Genomic DNA, 25,201 nt, shown 5'->3' with positions numbered 1-25,201 from the left:
TACTATCAATCACAGCAGCATTTCCCTGGTTTTTGATTTTAAATGGATCTACTATTGTTCCCTTAACTGAAATATATAAAATAATGCACAGGACACAATTTCTGTAAATATTTTTCAAGGTTTTATTGCAAACCAAAGTTGGTTTATCACACACACAAAAAGGTGTGTGGTAGGGAGGGGAGAAAGAATTGTACATATTATAACCATGTTAATTACAGTACATTAAAATGGTGGTTTACATTACAAATAAGCCTGTAAGTTTAAATATACTAGTGTTATAACCCAATGTACAGACTTTCTTTATACAATACATACAATTATCAGGAATGCAAAAAAAAAAAAACAAAAAAAAAAACCACAACATAAATAATGCCCATTTTATAGGTGACATTTTAAACAATGAAAACACCAGGCTCTGACTGACAACTGGGGCATTGGTCCATAAAAACCCTTTCTAAAAATAGAAATATTTGTAGCAGCAATGCTTTCTTTAAGCATCTGGATACAAGTCATTGCAAGACCATTTTCAATAAATTTTAGTTATTAACTATATCTTACAAAAAAAACACAAAACAACCAGTCTACACATAAATTTATCTTCCAAATATGGAAGAAACAAACAATGTCCCACGTTGTAGTGCCCTGCAAGTGTCACATTGGTGCTTATAACTGAGTCCTTCTGTGAGCAAGCATACCACACTCATACGGCAGATCACACAGGGAGTCCACAAGGAGAAACAGAGAACGAAAACACTCGGCAACAGGAAAAGCTTTGGAGCTAACACGATCTCATCAGAAAAGGCACATTTCATAAGATTCGTTATCGTGGCCCGGACAGACCTCCAGAAGCTCCTTCTCAGAACAGCCTCTGCCTGCCCATGAGACCACTCCATCTGTCTCGGGCGGCCCTCTACTGCTCATTTCAGAGATAGCACCACATTGGAAGGAAGAATAAAGAGGAAACTCTCACAAGCTCACTGAGGAGGATGTGCTCTCCGAAAAGCTTCCAGCAAACAGTGTGCAATAAGACTGCCAAGATGTGCAAGCTTCCAGGGATGTGCAAATTCTCTTTTAAGATGTCCTGTCAGCTGGCAGCTCTGCCAAAAGGTTAACTAAAAAAACCCTTTGCAACCAACCCTAAGACCGTTCAGAGGAAAGAGTCCATGGGAGGTGCATAGGAAAAGCCCAGGAAGGCCTCAGCCGCTTCCTTGACGCTGGCTGTGAGCAGGAGGCTGTCCGGGGACCGGCCGATGGAGTTGGGGACCGGCTCTTCGGTGAACTCAGGATCAAAGTGCCGCAGGTCGCTGGGTCCGCTCTGTTGCAGGAAGAGGAAAACAAAACAAAACATGCTCCATGTCAAGAATTCACAGTGGAGACAAGGCAGGGAAATTCTTCCCTGCCTTGTGCAAGCTGCCTGTGCAAGCTTTAGGAGCTATATAGAGACCATCACAAACCATTTCAAGCACAAAACCCACAGGCCATGTAAAGTTTAAACTATGAAGGTCATGTTTTCTGTCTGTCTTTTGCTACTTTAATTTATAAATGTGTTGAAAAATTATGTGAGCTTCATTGAGATAGAAGTTCTACTTTTTCTGTGGGTAAAATAATGGTTTATGAATAAAATATCTGCCAATTTATTCCTTGGGGGGCCCCCCACCCCCACCGGTGCCATCACCTCTGCCTTAAAAGAGAAGCCCTTGGGTTTCCATACATGCCCAAGAGAGCTACTCACCACATTTGGGTTAAAAGGGGGAGTAATCTTCTTATTAATGAGATCTTCCCAGTTAATCAGGGAGAAGAAGACATGATTCTTAATCTCCATCTGTTGAGAAAGAAACATGAATTTAGATGCCTGAAATTCAAGAAGGGCAGTGAGGTCTAGTGCTCTAGCCAGACAGCCCAGGAGGACAGGAAAAGTGACTCACAAAGTCATCCTTGGCACCCAGCCTCTTTGTCCTGTCCTTCTGCAGGAGGCCTTCCAGGACATGTCTTGCAGAGTTTGTAATATTTGGCTTCAACTGGAGGGGCTTGTTCAGAATGTTGTCGTACATCTCAGCTGTGTTACGGCTATAAAAGGGAGGCTGAAAGAAGGGGGAGGATTACTTACTAGTCAACTGGAAGTTCTGGAGAACACTCATTACCAGTAAAGACTTAGACTGTAATGCATGAAGCTGGATTTGACAGTCTATCACTTGATAGGTTTTCTTTGCCCTGGATTTTTCAGTGTCTGTATTTTGCCACCCTGATGGGGGGGCGGGGGTAGATGCTAATAAGCCATGTTTTTCACTCTCACATACATTAAGTGTGGTCAAACCTAGTAAAGTGTGAACTTAGAAAAATCCACTAGGTAAGGGTTTATCTTAAGACACCAATAATTTAACCAATATGCCTGTCACATCAGCATTTGTTAAGCTTACTGATAAAGGGAGAGTCATGATGATCAAGTCTGCAAAAGGGTTTGTGTGCTCAGATGAGTCTAGAGGGAGAAATGTATCAACCCAGGGCAATATTCCCCGATTCTCAATGGGCTACTCACCAGGCCATACAGCATCTCATATAAGACGGCCCCCAGGCACCACCAGTCCACGGTTCTATCATAGGGCTGCTTATGAAGCACCTCAGGCGCCAGATACTGAAAGACCAGGAAAAGAGAGTTCAGAGCCCCTGAAACCAGGCACTGCCAAGGCCAGGGGTGCGCCTTCAAAGGGCTGAGACACACTGGGTCTACTTGGAGGATATATTTCTCTAGACTACTTCCTGATAAAATTGATGCCTTTGAGGCTGACTGTCCACTTATACATCCTGATATTTAGAAAGCTAGTGGGTACCCCTCAGCTATCTTGAAAATTTAGAAACCTTCTATGACCATGGATCTTATCAACAGCTCATTTTAATTAAAGCAACATGAAGCTATGGAATTTCTCATGCCTCCAAGAGTACATGCATTTTACTTGCATTGAACTGGACTAGAACACTTCTAAGAATACTTTCAGTAGTTAAAGGCACTAGTGCAATGATCTCTTCCTGGAGGAGTGGGTAGACCAGGCACCAAATCAAGAGTGTGCCTACCTCGGGCGTGCCGCAGAAGGTGGATGTTGTGCCATTGTGTTCAATGTTCTCCTTGCAGAGTCCAAAGTCAGTAAGGACAATGTGTCCTTGTGAATCTAGCAAAATATTCTCTGGTTTTAAGTCTCTGTTTAAAAAAAAAAAGTAGTCACATAAATTAATTTCACTGCATGAGTAATTCTCTGTAAAGATCATTGCTAGGGCTGTTAGAAGCACTTTATATTCACTGTAGCTGTGTTAGTAAATCTAAAAGGGAGTCCTTGTTCTGTTAATCTATTCTGAATTAGGCACAATCCATATTGGCTAGTTGCCTAGTAGAAGGGAGTCAAGACCAGTCACATGCTGGAGATCTGGTTTTAGGAGAACAAGTTATGCCTGAACACAAATTATTTTAAGGTTCTGTCAAAGCTTGGCCTATGGTCTCCTTTACACCAGAAGGGCACCTTAAGAGCTCTTCAACTCACCTATAAACGATGTTCAGAGAGTGCAGGTAACCCAAGGCACTGGCTATTTCAGCAGCATAGAATCGAGCCCGTGGTTCCAGGAAGCATCGCTCCCTCTGGAGATGGTAGAACAACTGTAGAAGACGGAACAGAGTTAGCCTGGGTTGCCAAGCCAGAGGACAATGCATTGAATCAGTCTTGACATATATATAACTAAAGAGGACAATGGCAGGAAGCAGCCCTAAATAGTCTATTAACTATCTGAATGCTGGCAGGTTAAGGGAAATGCTAATTCTGTTAATTTTCTCCTAACTATCTTTTACAAAGTTCCCTCTCAAATTAAATGAAGTGGGCTATGCCCAGACTCCCAGGGGTCAGTTCGCATCCCCTTCACTCACCTCTCCACCGTTAATATAGTCTAGGACGAAGTACAGTTTGTCGGCCGTCTGGAAAGAGAAGTGAAGGCCCACCAGGAAAGGGTGTTTCACGTTCTTCAGGAGAACATTCCGCTCCGACATAATATGCTTTTCCTAGAAAAAGGACAATGAAGATTTAGTGGCAAATTTCAACTTGGCGCCAAGATTCCAGTTTAATGTTTAGTGAACGTGTTATCTCCAAGCCCAGCTCATACCTCCTTCTTTTTCAGGATTGCCTTCTTTTGTAAAACTTTAACTGCATAGAATGCTTCTTCTGCTTTGTGTCTTGCCAGGAGAACCTGAAATTTAAATTAAAAATCATTTTCTTGTTCACATCCAGGGAGAATGTAAAATTAGCGTATGAAAGACTATAAACAATGAGAGCTTCAGACGTGAAATTACCTTTCCAAAACTGCCTTTTCCAATTACTTTCAAGAAGTGAAAGTCAGATGGTTTAGCATGAGGATTGGATGATGGGCCCAGGTTGATTTGCTGAGAGGGACTCGGCTGGAAAATAAAAGGTTTTCCTTTAATTTTTTCCTTGCTTCAAAGGAAGATTGCGATAGTAAAGTACAGGCAGTGTAAGAGATGGGATATCTGCAAATGTCTAGGCAGGTCCCCAGACGTCTATAAACACATTTCAAAATTCCTTTTGTCCATACATGTGCATATTGCAAAACAGAGTATGGAAATTGTACACAATCGTGCTGTTCTTAAGCAGGTAACACTTTTATGAAATATGCCTTTCAAAATGCTCCACTGATTCATACTTAAGTGCTTATGTCAGTTGTCTGCTATGAACTAACAAGGCATTCCTGCCTTGATACTAACTAAAATGCTATTTTAATTCATCCACGTAGGGAAACTGACTCATTTTTAAGATCCCTCTATTGATGTATCACGAATAGAGAACACTTACTGGAGGAGAAGGGTTGGCATTCATAAGCTCAGGCTCCTGAGGTGGGGAGATTTTCAAAATGGACTGAACTTCAGGGCTGCAGAGAGGAAAGGAACAACTTAGAACATCCTAACTCGCCACAAGGGGGCAGACCACACCAACAGTGAATTTCTGGCTCAACTTCTCCGGAGGATTCAGCGTTTAAACTAAAAACACCCGAATCAATTACTGTTAAAGAAAAAAATAGCTAAAATAACAAACCCAGTTAAACACAGAGATGGGGGTTGTTCTTCAAGGAGAGAGAACGTGAATGGGGAAAACATGAAAATTTTACCTTGCATCTCTAGTGCAAGCCAAATCAACAAATTAATTTTAATGTTTTAAATGTCTTCAATAATTAGAATTTAAAGAGAAAAGGGATCTCCACCAGTGGGAAGTCTTTGGCTTCCTGATCAATATATTAATGGGAAGTATATCTTTACTGCTGGTAAATGGAAACTTCACTACTTATTTTTATTTCCCCCAATTCCCCCCGGAAACTTACTGTTTGCATGCATAGGAGTTATTGGCAATCTTCTGAATAAAGTCATTCAGGCCCATCCTTCTCTGTTTCATAAAAGCTGTGAATTAGAGAGGAGAAACGTTTAGACAAAGGCTTTATAACATCCAACGCCACACACACTAATCTGATCCGGGGCATTCAAAAACTTCCACTTCGCGTAACCTAGAAATAACCTAGAAGTCCAGCCGTATCCCTACACTCACCGATGAGAATTGCTACCATGCCTCTCATTCTGGAGTAAGTGAGGGTGTCTCTCGCAGCCTCGGTTTTCACCGTCATCGCCAGAGAGAGAGCCCAGGGAGTCGTTACAAAAGGGAGACCGGCTCAGCCAACACTGCGCTCAGGCCCCGTCTCCTGCTTTATAAGCGTTGTGCCGCCGCGGGGGCGGGACCCACGCGACAACGAGTAAGCAGAGCTGTCCGGCCCCTCCCTCGGCCCCGCCCCCAGATGCCGCGCGGCTCGACTGGCGGCAAAGCGGTCGGCTGCGGGCGGTTCCTTCCCCGACGAGAGGGCCAGCCGGGAGCAGGGGTTGGGGGGCTCGGGGACCGCCCCGGGAGGGCCAGGCCGGGCACCGTTATCCGCCTCCCTCGGCTCCCGGGCTGGAGACTGGGAAAACCGCAGGCGGAGGGGGCGGAGGGAGGGAGCAGCCGGGGTAATTTTCCACCTTTCTCATTTATTCCGCCTTGCGAGGAAATCAGAGTCGCGGCAGATCAGGAAATCAGAGCGGTTTCTGCCCGGTGCGCGGCGATCGGGGTGGCTCTGTGCCCACTCTGGTTTCTCAAACCCTCAGTTCGGATTCACCCCCTGCCCCGGCGCCGACTTTGATCCTCTCCCGTAATTCACAAGGCAGTCTCCCGAGCCCTCGCTGGGCGTGCAGCGCACCATCAACAGTTACTTCAGGCGCAGAGCGGCAGCGCCGGCCTTATCTTCAGAGTCAGCGTGGTGCCCGGGCTCCCGCCGCCCTCCTTCCCTGGTCCCATCCTCAGTGCAGCCCCAGATACCCAGCCCTTCTTTCCCGATCCGAGCAACTAGTGGAAGAGTGCGCAAGGCAAGTCCCCGCGTGGCGGCAGCGGCGCTTACCCAGTCCGGTCAGCAGGAAGGACTCGCTCCTTTTCTGCGCCTCGGCCCTCTTTTTGTGGCGGGGCCGAAGCAGGGACTCGAGCCGGGCCCTGGTCAGCGCGCCCTGCATCTCCCCCATGGGCAGCGGCGGCCGGGCGCGCAGCGGCTGGGGCGACAGGAGAACACTGACGTTTCCTTGAAGGAGCCGCCGTGACTCAAGCCGGGCAAGATTTCCTGCCCCGCGTCCCAAAACAAACAAATGGCCCTTGTGCACGGCCGAGCCGCTTCCGAAAACGCCTTTTTTGTGCTTTTGGCCCAAGCCAAGCAAGGCTGAAAAATCCCAGAACTTGGAAGAGGAGGAAGGAAGGAAAGAAAGAGGGAAGGGGGAGGGAGAGAGGTCAGGAATGTGGAGGGGAGGGGGCGGAAATAAAATTCGTCTCTGCACTAAGGGGGAAAAAAAAATCTACATTTCACTTTTTTTTTTTCCTAATGTAATCTTTGGGAACATTCTGTCCTTTCCGCATGTAATTTTTCTCCTTGCATTTTTAATCCCTGCCATGCTAAGAACACGTGAGGAGGTGGCAACTTAGGGGGCCGACCTGGCGTGACCCCGGATTGGTGCGCAGCCGGCACCACGGGCACCATCGACTCCCGAGGTTCCCTCTCCCGCTCCCCGAACTGAAAACTCCGCTAGGTCGCACCCCATAGTCTTAGTTTGTACTCGTCTTCCCTAGCCCTCCTCCGGTTTAATTCAGGGCAGACCCTGGAGTTTTACCACCTTGCTCTTTCTCACGAGTCCCTGCCTGGTAACTGTGACTCCCGAAAGATTAGCCGGGCGCCTCCTCCGCTCCAAAAAGCAAATGAGGGAGAGGAGCGCTGCAGAACCCCCGTGCGGTGCCTTCCAGTAACCCTGCCGCTCGGAGATGCCTGGGAGCTGCAGCTTGACCGCCGGTGCGAGGACTCGCGCCAGCGCCGGCAGGGAAGCCAGGAGCATAGCGACTGGGCCAGGAGCCAAGAGGGGGCTGCAAGCTATTAAGTTCGCAGGGTCGAGCGCCTGGCGCTGGTCAGCGGTGTCTGCGGCGGCTGCCCTGCCATGACCCCTTACTTGCCAACGGCCGTGCCATTTTAAAGTTGCCTACTGGATCGGACACATTCCGAAATACCAGCTGTCACACCAAGAATAGCCTGTGAAGGGGTTTTTCTTTAGTCTTGGGTAGGAATTTGTTTTGCAGGCACAACCACCTCATTTGCCCGAATGTGATCTGTAGCCTCAACTGCTTTTTGGTTTGTTCAGTTACAACAGCCCGAAACTGGCAGAAGAAAACAACACATCCTGGAGACTTGGCTGGGAGATTTTGCTCAGCACCCACTCTTTAAAAAGCACTTAACTACTGCCTGAAAGGGACACTTCCAACCCAAAGCAAGGTTTTTAGGAAACTCCAAATCACAGAAACTGGCCCATTTCTGCTTCCTCTTCCATGGATTAATCATATAACATGACTCTATGATTGCCTGTACCCCCATAGCCCATGCTGCACCTCAACACGTCTAGCCTGGGGCCTGCTCCCACGAGGTTCCTTCCCTCTTTGAGAAAGTCAAAATTTGAAGAATGCCCAGAAACACCAAACTGCACCAAAGTTTCTGCCAGTTTTTTTTTAAACATTGAGAAACTTCCAGAGACTCACTTTCTGTGCCCTCCCCATGCCAAGTAACCCCACATCTTCTGCAACATCTTTGATCTACCCATTCCATCCAAATGATAGTAATAAAAGCTGACAAACCTTTCAAAGGGGATTTTATAGCCTCCTCTTTCATTCTTCAGGTTGCCTAGGATATGAAGGTTGGTGATTCCTTTCTGGAGGCTGGAGGTAGAGCTTAGTTATGGCTAGAGTAGCCTCCCTGCTATGTGCCTTAAGACTGAAAGCTGGGATGACAAGGGAGCATGACTCAGAGGCAACTGTCCCAGCTTTGTTATGAACCCCACTATATATAAAGGCAATTTCCATACAGGAAGGGAGCAAGCTACAAAGTTCACCACTGGGCCACTTTATTCCCTTCATTGCAACATCACCCAGAAAATTATAGTCATCAGTGTCCTGGGTTTATTACACCCCCAGCAAGACACACAAGAAATGTAACCTGACTGATTATCATCACAAATCAGTGCAGAAAAAATTTAAAACACATGCACAGGGTTCATTTTCTCTCAAAGACGCTCTTTCCCGCATTCCAGGAGGAACGAGGAATTTAAGTCAGAGGGCTCTAAGTGGAATAGAGAAGAGGCACAACCATATGATTTGTGGTTGGAACCGAAAGGCCTCCTCTGATGTGCTCACCCCTCCCCCTCCCCTAATGTACAGCCTTTGGAGACAGACGGTCTGCTAAACTTATCATTTAACGGGGAGAATCAAGTTGTTGAGACTGGCTTTTCTTCCAACCGGATACCTGGTGGGTGGAGCAGGCGCCCCCTGTTCTGTCCCAGCAACCTAGTAAGACTTCCGAACAGGAAGGTGACACGCGGCGGCGGGTGGATGGGGTGGGGGGAGGTAGGCGGGGAAACGGCGTGTGACGCGCGCCTAACTCTGCACAGGCTTTAGGTTGTCCTGTGGCCACTGTTGCGACGCTTGATCTGTTCTTCCTTCCCGTCGCCAGCCTCTTTCTTTGGTTCAGATAGTGCTCCCACCGGGAGGAATCCGGCCCCTTCCCTCCCACTCCGTGGAGGTGAAGTGGCCGCAGTTGCGTCACCAGAATCTGTCCGTAAATACAGTCTAGAGGGCGCTCGCGTTCTCCCGGAGAAGAACTCCCGAAGGAGCGTTTCCCCCACTTCTCTCCTGGGGCTTAATCAGTTCCAGGTAATTCCTCTACAACACATCACGCAAAGAAAATATATAGACGGCTAGATATGAGATACGCTAATCACCTCCCCACTCCTCCATGCCAATTGTCGCATTTATTCCTCATATTGGGAAAACTGCAATCAAAACTCCCAAACGGGAATTATTCACCAAGACGTAACGTTTGCACTGAAACAAAACATTTCTCAATATATGTGTATCTTAATACGAAAATTATTTTAGCTTTTCTTCTTAGTAAGTAAAATTTTTCCTGATTGATGAATTACAAATACTGCAACCTGAGAGCTTTACTGAGATTTGACTGTTTCCATTTAATTTAAAGGCCCAGAAAACAAATTCTTGGTATTTCTCAACATATTAGAGAAAGTATTTTGAAACATAAAAGGACTTAACTTTTTTTTTTACTGTTAAAGTGTTTTAATGTCAATGTAAAATAAAAAAATGGTTTCACTAGCAAATTTCAGACACAGACATTGATTTCTAAAATGATCTATCTTCTTTTCAGAAGTCTAAATATGAAAACATACAAATCTTAGGGATTTAAAAAGATACGGTATTTTTCCCCATTTTAATACAACTGTAATTTACAAACATGCAAAATAATTAAGTTCCCCTCTTGAGTTACTTGTTTAATGTATTGGCTGTGTTAGTCTTCAATCCTTCATTCTTAGATACAATATCTTCCATTGATAATAGAGCAATATAATTATTTCATATTGCTCAAAGTGTCATAAATTCTAGAACAATCCTGTGCACAGTTTAGGGTCCCATATTTATTGGTTTATTGGTTAGTGCATAGAAAATCTTTTCCTTGGAACATCACCAAAGAAAGTACATCCAGAAAACATAATTATTGCTCTAGAGAGCAACAAAATGGATTCGTTTTTGTTGAAGCTTGTCACCTAGTACATGTCTTTTTTTACTGTATTCATCAAATAGAAAATGATGATGACAAATGAGCCTATTCAAGATAGCTATTACTAGCAATAATAGTAATAGTAATAATGGTTGGATGGCATCACCAACTCAATGGACATGGGTTTGGGTGGACTCCGGGAGTTGGTGATGGACAGGGAAGCCTGGCGTGCTGTGGTTCATGGGGTTGCAAAGAGTCGGACAGGACTGAGCAACTGAACTGAACTGAATTATTAGCAATGGTGGTTAAATCCAAGTCTATTTATAGAACACAGGTTCTATAGTGATTATCACCTTCCCTGTTCGTAATGGCCAAAATTGACATGCATAAAGGAGTTAGGAATGTGATACAGCAGATAACCAAGAGAACACATTATCTAGAATAATAGTGTTGAGTTATTAAAACCCACAAAACTACAGGCTTTATTTATGCAGGGCTTATTTCTTCCCCTTAGACAGTGGTTTTGAATAAACAACACTATGTACTGTAAGATCCTTGGAACAGAGTTTTGTTAAATAATGGACATGTAGCTGTCTAGTCTGCAGACCTTACTTTGTTTCCTCTAACAGCATTTGTTCTTTATTAAGGATTAAGCAAGTTCTTTTACTTCTGAGTTGGACAGATGATAGGCAAAATTGTGAAGTAACAATACTTGCTTTGAAGGCCAGATTTATCTCCTTCCAGTAGCCTTCCTTTGTCACTGAAGTAGACTTCTATGCCTCTTCCACATCCTACCCATGGCAGTGGCATACCCTGTGGTCCCCCAAAGTCTGAAATATTGCCTCCTATCTCCTTCCTGTCAATGCCAACTGCTGTAAAGCCCTGCTTTCAGCTAATCATCACAGGAGATGTTGAACTGATCCATCCTTCATCTCTTCCTTCCTTCCTCCCCCACTGCCTCCTTCCTTTCCATTTATTCATTCCTGCAAGCATTTAGCAAGCATGTATCAAGTAAGCAAAAATACTGGTTTGGCCAAAAAGTTTTTTCAGGTTTTTCCATACCATCTTACGGAAAAATCCGAATGAACTTTTGGCTAACCCAATATTAAGATCAAGGAACATAAATATGAGTAATATGGTTATTTAACTTCTAAGCACTCATTCTAAGTGGGGAGATAGACACATAAATTATGATATGACATGATGACTATTAAGACAAAAGAGTTTGAGAAATCTGCCATAGAACAAAGAGGAATTTTCTACTGGGGAGAGCAGTGGACTCAGAATTGTTGAGGAAGGTCTCCACAAAGAAGTGATATTTGGGTTGATACTGGAAAGACCAACTAGGTACAAAAGAGAGAAGTCAATCTAGGCAGAGGAAATAGTGTGAGCACCAAACTTTAAGGTGTTGTGTAGCATCTCTTCATAATTTGGAAATATGGTCCTTAGTCAAACCTTACACACAAGCAAATGAATATGGCCCTCTTGCTGCTACTGCTGAAGTGTGAAAATAGCACTTTCAGGTGAAATAAAAAATATCTTAGCTGCCTCTCCCCTCTTCCTCTCACTGCACCCCACCCCTCTCCAATAATATGGAATTAATAATGTCTTAGAAAACATATTCATTTGAAGGAGTGCTGATTATTAGTCTGCAGAGGCACTTCTCTATCTGATACAGCTCTAGGCATGGTGGAGCTCCTTGATTCATTCATCCACAGATTCTTCTAGAACTATGCATCAGATATTGTGCTAGATGCAGGAGATACAGTAGTGAACATGATCTCACCTGGTAGGGGGCAGGTGCAGAATTACCTTCAGAGGTAGATTGAGTCCTATTGTGAATAGATCTAAAAGCCACCAAGGAAAATCCCTTTTAAGTAGCAAAACATTACAATGTGTTTTGAAAAGTTAATTCAAAGCAAAATGTGATTGATCACTCAACTATTACTCACTCCTTAAAAGGATACTTGCTTTTTTTTCTACCCCATCTCATTGAAAATGAGCAAATTTGCATACACAAGCATATATAAAGAAGTGCTGGAAGCTGGAGTGGGGAAATTTATGTAGTTGGAAGATGGATGAGTGAAAATTTAGACAAGCATAGTTATAATCTAGTAGGCATGTGTGCATGCTAAGTCACTTTAGTCACCTCTGACTCTGTGACCCTATGGACAGTAGCCTGCCAGGCTCGTCTGTACAAAGGATTCTCCAGGAAAGAATACTGGAGTGGGTTGCCATGCCGTCCTCCAGGGCATCTTCCCAACCCAGGGATGTAACCTGAGTCTCTCATGTCTCCTGCATTGGCAGGCTCTTTACCACTAGCATCACCTGGTATGGGCCACTTAATCTGCTGGGTCAAGGTCAGAGCGGCTGGATGGGAATTCCTTCAAAGGCTTGACAAGGTTACCCTCTTTGTTTTTCAAAGTCCTTTGTCCTCCCTTGGTCTCCATGCACACAATGTTCCAGAGTAGGCAATAAAAAAACTAAATGCCATGATAACAGAATAAATTCTTACTACCAAATGTTTGAAGTAAAAGCTAAATTTTAAGATGGAAAAAGCAGAGAGTAAGCCAAAAGCTAAACCAAGGGAGTTTTTGCTTGCTCAAGGTGGATAGGAGATAATAGAACGTAAATATGGGTCCACTGAGAAAGGAGAATCAATCAAAGCAGGTCAGAGATGACAAGCAGCACAAAAGATACATCTTCTAGTTGTTTAGCTTTATCCTTCGTTACAGAGAGAGGTACAAACTCCAACCGATGGTGGCCTGTTCTTTAATCCTTCAGGCCTCCATGGAGCACCTCTTTTGTGCCAAGTCCTGGATCTAACAAGGATGCCCGAGATGAGCAGTGTTGCTATACTCAGAGAGGGCAAAGTCTGTATTTAAATTGTTAAATTTTGAGCAGCACTTTCCCAAAAGCACAAGTATGCTTACATATATTTCTACTTTTCCTAAGGCCCTGCTATGCCTTAATGCCATTACAATACAGGCTTGGGCATGTTGGACCCTTTCGATTATCTACTTTCTCAAGTGAATGTGCAAGAAGTTTTCTTGCAACTCTCATACTGTACAATTCTGTGATATCTAGGAAAAGATAAATCTAAAAAGGAGCTTCTGAAGGCCCATGTCATGTGGCTTATTTTAATAATGCTCCATAGTCAGCTAATCCTTTGCATGCCTCTCCCCTCCCTCCATTGTCAAGGATTTTGTGCTGTTAGTTATTTAAATCTCAAGGGTCTTATTTAACTCTCAGGTGTCTCTCTGGGCTTTGAGTTCCTTGAAGACCAGGCAACACAAACAATTCATGTTGCTCCTCTGCCTAGCTATTACCTATTAGATCCTTCTTTCCCCTTTCCCTTCCAGATTTGTGTCATCTAGCCTAGCTGTTCTTGCCGACCAAGCTTGTATCTGGCTCAGAGAACCTTGTGCTGTGTCCTTCACCTGGAATGCTTCCCTCCCTGGATGCTCACGTGACTGGATCCTTCTTGACATTTGTCTCTCAGAGTCAACACCACTTACACAGCGTCACTCACCCTGTTTCAGTTATCTGCATATTAGTTTTATTAGCTGACTTTTTGAGCATTTGTTATATATCTCCCCCAACTAAAAAGTAGTCTCTGTGAGCCACGGATAGTACCTATCTCTTCAGCAGAGTATCACTGATTTAAATGTTAATCTCACACAAGAAATAGTCTCTTAGAAACATCTAGAAGTGTTTGACCACATACCTGGAAACTACGGCCCAGTGAAATTGATACATAAAACTACCAACAGCCCAGCTTGGACCCTTGTCAACTTGGACCCATATTCATCTCCTTAAATCTCACTTAATCTCTATAAAAGGACAGTGACAAGGTCATGTTTCTACCTGACATGATGCAACTATCCTGCATACCCAAATCCTACTAATCCTTTCGCTTAGAAGAGGATGCAAAGTCCTTGCAGGTTGTTGACTGTTTTTCTTGAGCATGAATTGGTCTTATAGTCCCATGTCTCCTTCCAAACAAAATGAGGAACTCCTCTTAAGTTCTGCACACAGAAAGAATTCTCCTTCACTACTGGCCCCCAGCTATGTCCCAGAAAGGGGGTATCATATTGGAGCTATCCACTTTCGTGATCAAAGCCGAGGACTCGCTGATTCTGCCAGGAACTCTGTGGTGTCCTCTATCACATGAGGGTAGGACACAACTTCATCTCACACCGTGATACGAAAATGCAAGAACCCACAGACTCGATACTAAGCACCTAGATTTTTATTTCCTGAGGTTTCTACATCTCCATTTGCTTTTTCTTAGTGCTTGGTAGATTTGGGTACGTTTCATTATTTTTAAAACATTCCTGGCTGACTTTATTATTTGGGTTCTGTTGTTTTGTAGCCCTCCCACTCTCTTTTTAGCTAATAATTTATAATATTCTTTGTAAGCCTATGAAAATTGGGCACTGCAACAGTCCATCGAGCAAAAATTCCAAGAAAGATCACTGTGATGCGCTAATTATACTATCTGACATCTACGTAATATAATTTGAAAATATTGAGTAAATGTATGGAAGGCATTGTCTTGACACTACACAATTTTTGTGGGACATTCAGAAGGTCACCTAAAGCACATATTATATTTTACGCAATGGCAGCACAACTTGGTAATGAGAAGTAGGCAAATACCCCAGATGTCAGGGTATGACTTCTTTAGACCTTCTGATGCCTAAAAAGCCCTGACTTCTTCTTGATCTGCTACTTTGGGAGGTGCCCATTATATCTCTATAATTGGCTGTTCTTAGAATTGCAGAAGTTATGGCAGGAACCCCATTTCCCGACAGCTTTTCTTAAAGTTTTAAAGCTCATCCCCAACTGTGAGACCAAAAATCTCATTGATCTTGTCACCCCTAGCAATGGCTCCCTCAGCTGAGCAGGAATTTTAGGAATTCGTGTACATGTTTATATTTTTCTAGTAACTTGAGACACTGAAGGGCAGAATTATTTTGTGTAATTGTCTTTCATTCCTTCCAAACATATGCCTTGCTTACAATCAGTGTTCAATTAATATTGGGTATATTTGATGGATAAATCTCTTTGCTGGACCCAACATAATTTCTCCTACTTATCTTTATTTCTCAGATTAAAACCCTACAATGGACATTAATAGATTCAGTTGTTTGCTTAGATTATACATTTCAGTGAGAAATGTTTATTCTAGATTTGTTAATAAGAGTACATTTATTTTTATTTTTATTATTATTTCCTTGATCAGAACGTCCACAATTAGCCATTAGTACAAGTGTTAGTTGCTCAGTTGTGTCCAACTCTTTGCCACCTCATGGACTGTAACCTGCCAGGCTCCTCTGTCCATGGAATCTTCCAGGCAAGAATACTGAATGGGTTGCCATGCCCTTCTCCAGGTAACCATTGGAGCCTAATTTTCTAAGAGCATATGGTCATCCCATCAGATAATTTTGATAGCACTCGTTTGTTTCGGAGTTGGGATTATTGAATGCTTTTAACAAGATTAGTCATTTTTCTGTCTCTGTCTCTGTCTCTCTTTCACACACACACACACACACACACACTCAGACATAAAACTGTTTGGGAATTCCCTCGTGGTCCAGTGGTTACGAATCTGCCTTGTAGCATGAGGCACGTGGGTTTGACTCCTTTTCTGGGGACTAAGATCCCACATGCTGTGGAGCAACTAAACCCCTAAGCAGCATCAACTGAGTCACCACTGCAAGGGAAGATCCCACATATCCCAACAAAGACCCGCAACCAAATAAATAGATATTTTTTTTAAAAAAAGGAAACTGATGGTTTGGCCAGATGTTTCAGGTATATTAACTACTTCTTTTATTTATTTTTCCATGTTGTTTCATAATCACTACTTCACAAAAGGTATAAATAACATCTAAAGGAATAAAAATAAGCTTTCTTTTAAGATCACAAGAAAATTACAGAGAAGAAATTAAACAGATGTGAGCAAAAGATAGGAATCATGAATAATACTTCCCTTTCTATACTAAATAAATATGGTCACTGAAGAAGTTACTATGGTATTATTTGTTTATAGAATTTTATACTTAAAAACTGCCTTATATTCCATCCTCATTTATAGAAGATTTAAAAGATATCAGACTATTACTAGCATTAATATCTACAATGATTCTACTTCACAATTCATAAACTATTCCTTAAAAATCTAAAGCCTTAGAACACAAACATAGATCATCATGAGAAACCTATTTGAAATTCATTCTTCAAATCATGTCATTTCTATGTACCAACATAAATCCAGTTTGCCAAGTTCTGTTTAATAAGTCTTTGAATTTACCTTTTAAAAGTAAAAGCGTTTTCCCTTTTTCTCTTTACCTCCTTGTAAAGACTGTACTTTTATATCCACAGCTACTCTTGTAAGCAGCACTGACGGCCCGCAGCCTTCTGACTTTCCTTTTAATTATAACAAATAACCAAAGAGCAGAAAGGAGCCCAATGTACATAATTTCTGTCTAAGCCCCACTTACCACTTTCCTCTACCTCCTTTCTATCTCTTTCCACTTTCCATATTCTTTTCTTACAACTTTCATTATTTAAGATCATCAGTTTCTATAAGGTTAACAGGAACCTTATAAGATACTCCAAAATGACTATTCTTTTTCCATTTCTTTTCTTAAAACAGTTATAGATAATTATGTACATGTATATGTAATATACAGTATATGCTATATTAATATTATTTAAATGTTAACATTTTAGAATTTAAAAAACACTAGAAAGTACATTTCCAGAAAGAGGTCAAAAAAGAACAAATATATCAGATATAAGTAGAGTACTTCCAGGAATAATAGTAAAAGTTTCTAACACAGGTAGTTGTGTTAGAACATGGTCTAACATATTGCCTTCCCAGATGAGCCAATTATTTTTCTTCACAGAGCAATTTTTTTCTGATATTCACAGTCTGCTTTCTGATCATTTATCTCACAAAGAGATTGGGTGATGGCATGTGTCTGGACCATTATAGACCCATTGCCATTTCCAAAAATAACCCCACCACTACTCACCTTAGATCTACTGTATTCATAGGCCATGCGTAGGAAGGCTAGGAGAGTTCATAGCCAGCACGTTAAATGCTCCTTTTCTCTTTGTTTTAAAGTTTGAAACCATTGTGTATATATATGAAAGTTGGAGTTTTTATTTGAACAGCACCTCCAGCCTCATTTCATGCTATTCATAGAATTGTGAACAGATTCCGTTGGTGTTAAAAGGATCCTAGGGACTGTGAACCTCCCTGTGATATTCCTAATAAACATTTATTCAGTTTTCTCTTTTTCACTAGACTTTCCTCTACTTCCAAGGCTATCTCTACCATTGTCAACTAGCATCAGTTATTAGAGTTTTTTCTTAGACTATGTTCAAATATCCTTATAAATTATTTTAAGGAATAGTTCTCCTGCATGTTCTAAAGCCAGGCACTTAGCCAGATGATGCTAACATACTAATAAGCAGAAATGAACATGTTCCTCCCTGTAACTTCCACAGTTTAGGGCATTTATTATAATAGCCAACATTGAATGATTATACTAAGTGGCAGATATTATGCTTTAGTGCTTTCTATACAATTTCTCATTTAATCCTCATAATGACCTTATGAAAAACTGTTATAAACCCCTTATTCATTCTTAAGATCTGAGGCTTAAAGAGATAAACAACAGTAGCTAGTATGAGTCTCTGTGTTGTATACCTGCAACTTACATGATATTATAAATCAGCCGTAGTTGAATAAAAAATTTTAAAAACCACAAAACAAAACAACCAGGAGACTTCCCTGGTGGTCCAGTGGTTAAGAATCTGCCTGCCAATACAGGGACACATATTTGATCCCTGGTGGCTCAGATGGTAAAGCGTCTGCCCGCAATGCGGGAGACCCAGGTTCAACCCCTGGGTCAGGAAGATCCCCTGGAGAAGGAAACGGCAATCCACTCCAGTACTCTTGCCTGAAAAACTCCACAGGCTGTCTGCTGAGGAGCCTGGTAGCCGACAGTCCATGGAGTCGCAGAGTCGGACACGACTGAGCGACTTTCACTTCACTTCACAGGGAAGATCCTACATGCCACGGGCAACTAAACCCCTGCACCACAGCTATGAGCCCACACACCTAGAGCCTGTGCTCTGGCGCACCAAGAGAAGCCACCACGGTGAGAAGCTTGAGCATAGCAATGAAGAGAAAGCCCACGCATAGCTTTGAAGACCCAGCACAGCCAAAAATAAAGTTAAAAAAAAAAACAAACAGAATGCAAGTGTAGGTTCTGATACAAAAAGCTCTACTTTTAACCAGTAAAACAATCTGCCTCTCTGTTTTAAAAACCAATCCTTCATCTGCAGGCAACTATCATGATTTTAACTTGTGTTTACACTATTTTATTCATAGCCTACCAGTGACTGTCTAGTTTGTCTACCTAAGCTTTCAAGGCAGAAAACTCTTGCTTCCTTGTCCATAGAGTGACAGGCAATCTTCCTTGTCCTAGCAGAGTGCCAGGCAGAAAGAGAAACAGTATATCTAATTTCTGTAAAACAAACCCCCTCTTTGCCTTAATTTTCTCCTTTTCACAAGTGCCCCACCCAATAGCAAACTCACAGGTCACTTAGAATCTCCTCCTTAACTGCTGTTTCCTCAACCACTTGTGTTCACATTCAAACTACTTTCATTACAAAGCTCCCCACTTACCCTTTTGAAGCAGTAGAAAGAGAATTGGAGGAGTTTCCAGGAGATCTGAGTTTCCAGCTCAGTGTTTTAGAATGTATGACTTAATATTTAGCTTTGGGCAGAGCACTTAACTTCTTTTAAGTGTCCCTCAGGGTTAACACCCATTCATTATAGTTAATCCCTCAGGGCGATTGGAAAGATAAGATTAGGTATGGGAGAACAATTTGATAACTCAAGTATGTTATGTAATTTAATGCCTATAAGAACAGTGTAGCTGAAATATTAACATAAAATTTTCTTTTAAGAGCCAAAATTTTAATAAAGAACTGATTGCCATATGCTTCTGAGGAGAAAAGGTCAGAGTTCTCAGTGCTACATTCATTGAAGTCTATTCCAAAGGCCCCAGCCCTGTCTAAACCATTTTCCCCCTAAATCCTCTTGCATTTTCTTTTTATTTTCAAATTCACACCTTCATAGAATAAAGGAACTTCAAAGTAGGAAAGAATCTTAGAATGGATTTACTTCAATAAACTCTCATTTTACAAATGAGTTTGCTTGGGTCTCCCTGCCCTAAATTTTAATTCTATTTTCATCTCTGAGTATCCCGATTTACATAAACCTCCCTCTTCCTAGTTTCAACTGGATCCATCCTACCCCTTCCTTCCTGTACCTTCACTCCCTAATCCTGCACCCACCCCTCTCTATGGGCCATTTCATCCCAGGGGAAACCCGTTTTCATTATTGTCATTGGCCTATTCTTCTTACATACAATTTTAAAGTTGTAAAATCATTTTTCTTCAAATTTTGTAAGCTTTGTCTATCTTTGATGGGGCTAAAATATTTCTGTTATTATGATAAAACAGTCCAAAACCCTTTATTCAAATGATACAGATGAACTTATAGAAGTAGACTCAAAGACACAGAAAACAAGCTTAAAGTAACTAAAGGGGAGTGTAGAAAGAGGGGTAAATTAAGAGTTTGAGATTAACATATACACCAGTAAGACAGAAATATATGACCAACAAAGGCTTAATATATAGCACAGGGAACTACACTCAATATTTTGTAATAGTTTATAAGGGCAAATAATCTGGAAAAGAATACATATATATATATCTGAATCATACTGTTGTACACATGAAACTAACACAAAATAGTAAATCAACTATACTTCAATAAAAAAATAAAATTTAAAAAACCCCTTTTTTTTTTCATTTATTTTTCCTATGATATACATATTACCTCCTGACTGTCTCATGTCTATGCATCATGTACTGTAGGACACTTTCTTGGGCAAAAAGAAAGCTGTCAAAAGCTGAATATATCAGCATGTTTAAAATAATAAAATGCATGAGGGCATTTTAACATTAGCTGTAACTAAAATCCACTAGATTTTTTAAAAATCTACTATCACATCACTCTGGTATAAACTTATAAAATGAGAAAAGATTTATTAAAATATGAGAAAAATAACTTCACTAAAATTATTAGGTTGCGTTTAATCTATTTTGTTTATTTATTTTAAGTGAGGGAATTTCTTGATACCATTTCACCTGTTGACCACAATATCATGTCCTTTAATACTATGGAAATCAAAGATCTTAGACATGAAAAGAATGATTTGGATAAAATGGGCACAAGGAAATACTATGATGTGTAAATATTTTAAAAGAATGTTAGGGAATCAGAAAAATCAGCCATTGTGAAAAAATTGCTAGTGTAGCCTTGAGTTTCCCACATGGCACAGTGGTAAAGAACCCACCTGCCAAAGCAAGAGACAGGAGACACAGGTTCAATCTCTGAGTTGGAATGATCCCCTGGAGTAGGAAATGGCAACCCACTCCAGTATTCTTGCCTGGAAAATTTCATAGACAGAGGAGTCTGGCAGACTACAGTCCAAAGGACTCCAAAGAGTCAGACACGACTGAGCTGAGCATGCACAGCCTTGAGTCAAACAGCAGAAATAACAAGTATAATAATTTTGGCCATAATCAAGAGGAAGAGAAAATCATGAGTTTAACGAGGAGAGAAACAGACTTTGCTCTAACTGTAAAGCTTAATTGACACAATTCAAGGGAGAAAGAGGGGGTTTCTCTGGACTGAACTGGCTGAGTCTATAGCCACACCCTTATTCATTCACACACCAGGGAGCAGGACCGTCATGAGATCAGATTTGATAACATTTTGCTGTCAAACTTAAATGCTAGATGCCCATGACTCTAAGTATCCTTAAACAGAAAACTTTTGAAATGACATTTTGTTACTCACTTACTTACAGTAATAAACAACCAGTCCTTGAACTTGGAACCCTCTAAATCAGTGTAAATGGTTAAAGTCATGCAAAACTAAGCATTTTTGGGTTTTTTTGCTATATACGGATCCTTGCTGACAAAGGTGATATTTTATCTAAATGACAAAGCAATGTCTAAGGTTCTTTTCAGTTTGAGGGTTCTTTCCAGTCCAACCATATATTTATTTTCAAAAGGCTTATCAGTGCTATGTGTGATAACATGGATGATGAGCTTAGTTTAGGGAGAAGAAAATAAAAGAATAAACAAGCAATGGGTTGAGAACAGTATGGAATATTGAGTAATGACAAAATAAAATGAACTCTTCTTTCAACCCATAGTTTGCCGACCTTATATACGGCAGGGGGATGAGTTTTCAGGTTTGTAGAAATGACATAATTCTTTCTCCAAATAAGAAGAGTCATCATAAATTGACCACTAACCATATGCTTGACAGAGCTGTAAATTATTAATACCTTTACCTGAATTATCTCCTTTAGCCTTCACAAAAACTGACCTATTATAATATTCTATTTTTGCACGTGAAATCATTTGTGCAAAGTCACACAGGTAATAAGCATTGAACTTAGTGGCAAACTCAGGAGGCCTTCCTCTAGAGCTCACAACACTAACCACAGCAGAAGGTCAAGTGTTGAGCAGTTTTCTGCTGATCCATGCAGGGCTCACTGGGAGGCATGACCAGATGGTTTGCTGGTCAGCTCTGATGTGAGTCTGATGTGACTGGAAGAGATGTGGTTCAGGAAACTGAGGATGATTGTGGCTTCCTGATCAAAGATGGTGGGGAATAAATACCAAGTGTGATTTAGAAAAGTTTGAGTTGCAGAGGTAGGGGAAGTCAAAAGCATCCAGGAATGCAGAGTTCTTATGATTATGCCCCTGTCCTTTCCAAAGCCTAGCACCATCTTGCTCCCACCAGTCAACATGTGCATGGTTACTCAGTCGTGTCTGATTCTTTAAGGCTCCATGGACTGTAGCCCACCAGTCTCCTTTGTCCATGGGATTTTTCAGTCAGGAATACTGCAATGGGTTGCCATTTCCTCCTCCAAGGGATCTTCCAGGAATGAAACCTGCGTCTCCTATGTCTGCTGCATTCCAGGTAGATTCTTCACCCACTGAGCCATCAGGAAAGCACTTCCCATCCATGACATTATGTGTTATTTGGAATTTCCTGCTGTGGGTAAGGTGAGTTTCACTGAGATAGCTATCTTTTTTAGTTAGGAACTGAGTAAATGAGGTCAGTCTACCTGAGATCTTCATGTATCCACAGATTTTTATTAAATGGTTTATCTCTAATAGTAAGAGGCAAAATCTACACTGGCCAACAAGTATCAGATAGAAGGTTTCCATTGTAGCAGAGTGTGTTTAACTTTTCTCATATTTTCTCATATTTGAGAATCTATTTAACATTCTCATAAGATAATGCCATATTTGAGGGATGAAACAACTGTTTCCTAGATATTAAATATGAGAGTGTTATGCTTTTTAAGAAAAAAATCTAGAAATTATGTTTTCTTCATTTTAAAAGATCCGTGGAATGAAGTTTTCCCTCTCTTTATATTAATATAATGATCTAATTTTACGTATTCTCTGAAACACTGACATATTTCTGTAGTCCATATGTTTCTAAACTATGAATCATTTCATTTCTACATTTGGTGCAGAATATATTACTGCTCCCGAATAAATATGAATATTCCTCTTTATATTGATTTGTACATCCCCCCAAATTTGCGCTTAATTTTAAAATGTGATGAATCACTATAAAATAGAAAGAGATGATGATAATCCTGAAAATAAAAGGGAAAATTTAATTTTCCATCTGGGAAAAATTTATATAATAATGAAACTTGCTCTTTAACTTTTGCTTGAATGAAATCTAGACATTTTGAACATCCCAAAGGTAGAACTGCATTTTGTTAAAAGGTGACTTTAAGGAAGAACCCAGGGAGAACATGAAGAAGCTACATTTTCCTACCTGGCAAAACAGGTGCCCACTAAAATCATGGCCCTTGCAAAAGAAACTTTATTATTTAACCACTTCATTATCTGACTTCCTCTAAGTAAAGACTATTATCTGTGTTGCTAATAATAATATCTGGAAAAACACACATTCCAAAAGTGTCGGGAAACTCATCCTACTTTGAAATTCTCATTTAAGAGGATGTTACAGGATACTGCAGGACCAGAGATTGAAAAAGAAAGGTGTGCAAAAACAAACAAATCAGGTTTCAAAGCCTAAAAACAAAGATAATAGGAAAGAGCCTAAACTTGTACAGCCTGTTTGTTTTTTGTCAGAACAAATGCTGGGAATGAGTGAGAGAGAGAATGAAAGAAGTGTGGTGGGAAGATTATGGGTGGTAAATTTTCCATTTCTTTTCTATAATGAACATATGCTACTACTTTTATATTATGTGTTTTTTAAAAAAAAAGCTTTTAAAAATTACTTTTGTTTCTCCCATCACCATATATATATAGGGCAACTGAGCACACCAGCCCCATCCTCTGGCAATCATGCAAAAAGATATTGAGTATGAAAATTAAGGCCATTTCACCAGATTTCAAGGCAAGCTAACCCTCAGTAATTCCCTACTTCAAAACAAAAGATTTTTAAATTTAACTTCTATTTCTATCAAACCATCTTGACTAGTTATCTTCAACACTGAACTCCACTTAAAGCAGTACATCAAGAGACTATACATTAGAGTAAATGAAAATAAAATACTCTCTGATTATGGGTGGCTTTGAATGGAAATATTCCATTCACTGATATACATTTTCTGGAGGAAATAATGGAATCATTTCATCACCATTATTTTAGGAATTGGTAAAAGTTACCCTAATAAAGGGCTTCCTTGGTGGCTCAGATGGTAAAAATCTGCCTGCAGTGAGGGAGACCTGGGTTTGATCCCTGGGTTGGGATGATCCCCTGGAAAAGAGAATGGTAACCCACTCCAGTATTCTTGCCTGGAGAATTCCATGGACCGAGGAGCCTTGGTGAGCTACAGTTCATGGAGTCGCAAAGAGTTGGACACAAATGAGCAACTAACACACACATACACCATAATAAAATTCATACTGGACCTAGAATATTGTCTTTGTAAAGAATCCATTTGCAGGCTCATAAATTTGCATGTTGCAGAAGGACAGCTGCAGAGTTGCTTTGGCTTGTGCTTACACTTCATAGGATTGAAGGCATCTAGGAGAAGTTTTAGTTGGGGTGCTGATGTCCTGATAAAGAAGGGGCACGCTATGGTGTAGAAACTACAACTGAAACAACTGCATCCCTCAGATTCAAATTCTAACAAAACTACTAATAGACTAGAAGAATGTTTAACTTTCTAAACCTCAGAGATCTACATCTTAAAGAACATTGATTCTAGTCTAGATATATCATAGACAAACTGATAAAAACCAAAGATTAAAAACAAATTAAAGCAGCCTGTGAAAGACAGCATACTATAATCAGGATAGCAATAATTTAAATCATCACTGACTTCTCATCAGAAACGACAGAGACCAGAGGCCATGGACCAAATCTTCAAAATGATAAAAGGAAAAAAAAGTCATCTACTCAGAATTTTATACCTATAAAAAAAATCCTTTAAGAATTAAATAAAAATATTTTCATTTATAAAGGCATATCATAAAGATAAAAGAAAACTGAGAGATATCATTGTTAGAGAATCACTGCATCATAAGAAATGCTAAAAGAAGTTTTTCCAGGTTAAAAAGAAATTATTTACAAGGAAAACTGGATCTCCAAGAAAAAATAAAGAACATCAGAAATAGTAAATATCTTGGAAAATACAAAAAATAGTTTTCCTCTTGTTTTCCTTTAAATCTATTATACTGTGGATTTAATTTCATATGTAGAAGTAATATATATGTGAATCATAATGTAAAGGATGAGAGGATGAGTGGGATAGCAAGTTTTCTATAATGGTTTTTGAAAACTTATTAATTAATCCTCAGAGCCACCACTAAGTCAGTAGATGAATTAATATTGAATTCTAAAAATACTCAAATGATTTTGGAGAAGTCATAAAAG

The 25,201-nt window shown here is 40.7% G+C and overlaps 1 protein-coding gene across 4 annotated transcripts in view; it reads right to left on the bottom strand.

The window, feature by feature from the left end:
- Positions 1 to 108: 108 nt before the first annotated feature.
- SGK1 (serum/glucocorticoid regulated kinase 1) overlaps positions 109 to 25,201 on the bottom strand; it is a 111,677-nt gene continuing 86,584 nt past the window's right edge. Inside the window, exons 1-12 of one of the 4 annotated variants that reach the window (XM_006059283.3) lie at positions 8,226 to 8,411; positions 5,368 to 5,443; positions 4,845 to 4,920; positions 4,328 to 4,432; positions 4,141 to 4,224; positions 3,908 to 4,039; positions 3,531 to 3,643; positions 3,070 to 3,193; positions 2,537 to 2,632; positions 1,926 to 2,081; positions 1,733 to 1,822; positions 109 to 1,315 (exon numbers count right to left, since the gene is read on the bottom strand). In XM_006059283.3, the coding sequence (XP_006059345.1) occupies positions 1,148 to 1,315; positions 1,733 to 1,822; positions 1,926 to 2,081; positions 2,537 to 2,632; positions 3,070 to 3,193; positions 3,531 to 3,643; positions 3,908 to 4,039; positions 4,141 to 4,224; positions 4,328 to 4,432; positions 4,845 to 4,920; positions 5,368 to 5,443; positions 8,226 to 8,259 (1,254 nt within the window). In that variant the 5' untranslated portion in view covers positions 8,260 to 8,411 and the 3' untranslated portion in view covers positions 109 to 1,147. Of the gene's footprint in view, positions 1,316 to 1,732; positions 1,823 to 1,925; positions 2,082 to 2,536; positions 2,633 to 3,069; positions 3,194 to 3,530; positions 3,644 to 3,907; positions 4,040 to 4,140; positions 4,225 to 4,327; positions 4,433 to 4,844; positions 4,921 to 5,367; positions 5,444 to 5,588; positions 5,750 to 6,465; positions 6,752 to 8,225; positions 8,412 to 25,201 lie in introns of those variants that run through there. The other 3 variants (XM_006059281.3, XM_006059282.3, XM_006059280.4) reach the window with 3 other exon arrangements.

The sequence above is a fragment of the Bubalus bubalis genome, chromosome 10 (genome assembly GCF_019923935.1).
Source record: "Bubalus bubalis isolate 160015118507 breed Murrah chromosome 10, NDDB_SH_1, whole genome shotgun sequence".
In the NCBI taxonomy this organism is placed as follows: Eukaryota; Metazoa; Chordata; class Mammalia; order Artiodactyla; family Bovidae; genus Bubalus; species Bubalus bubalis.
The sequence above is the reverse complement of the archived record's forward strand: the minus strand, read 5'-3'. Positions and strand labels throughout refer to the sequence as shown.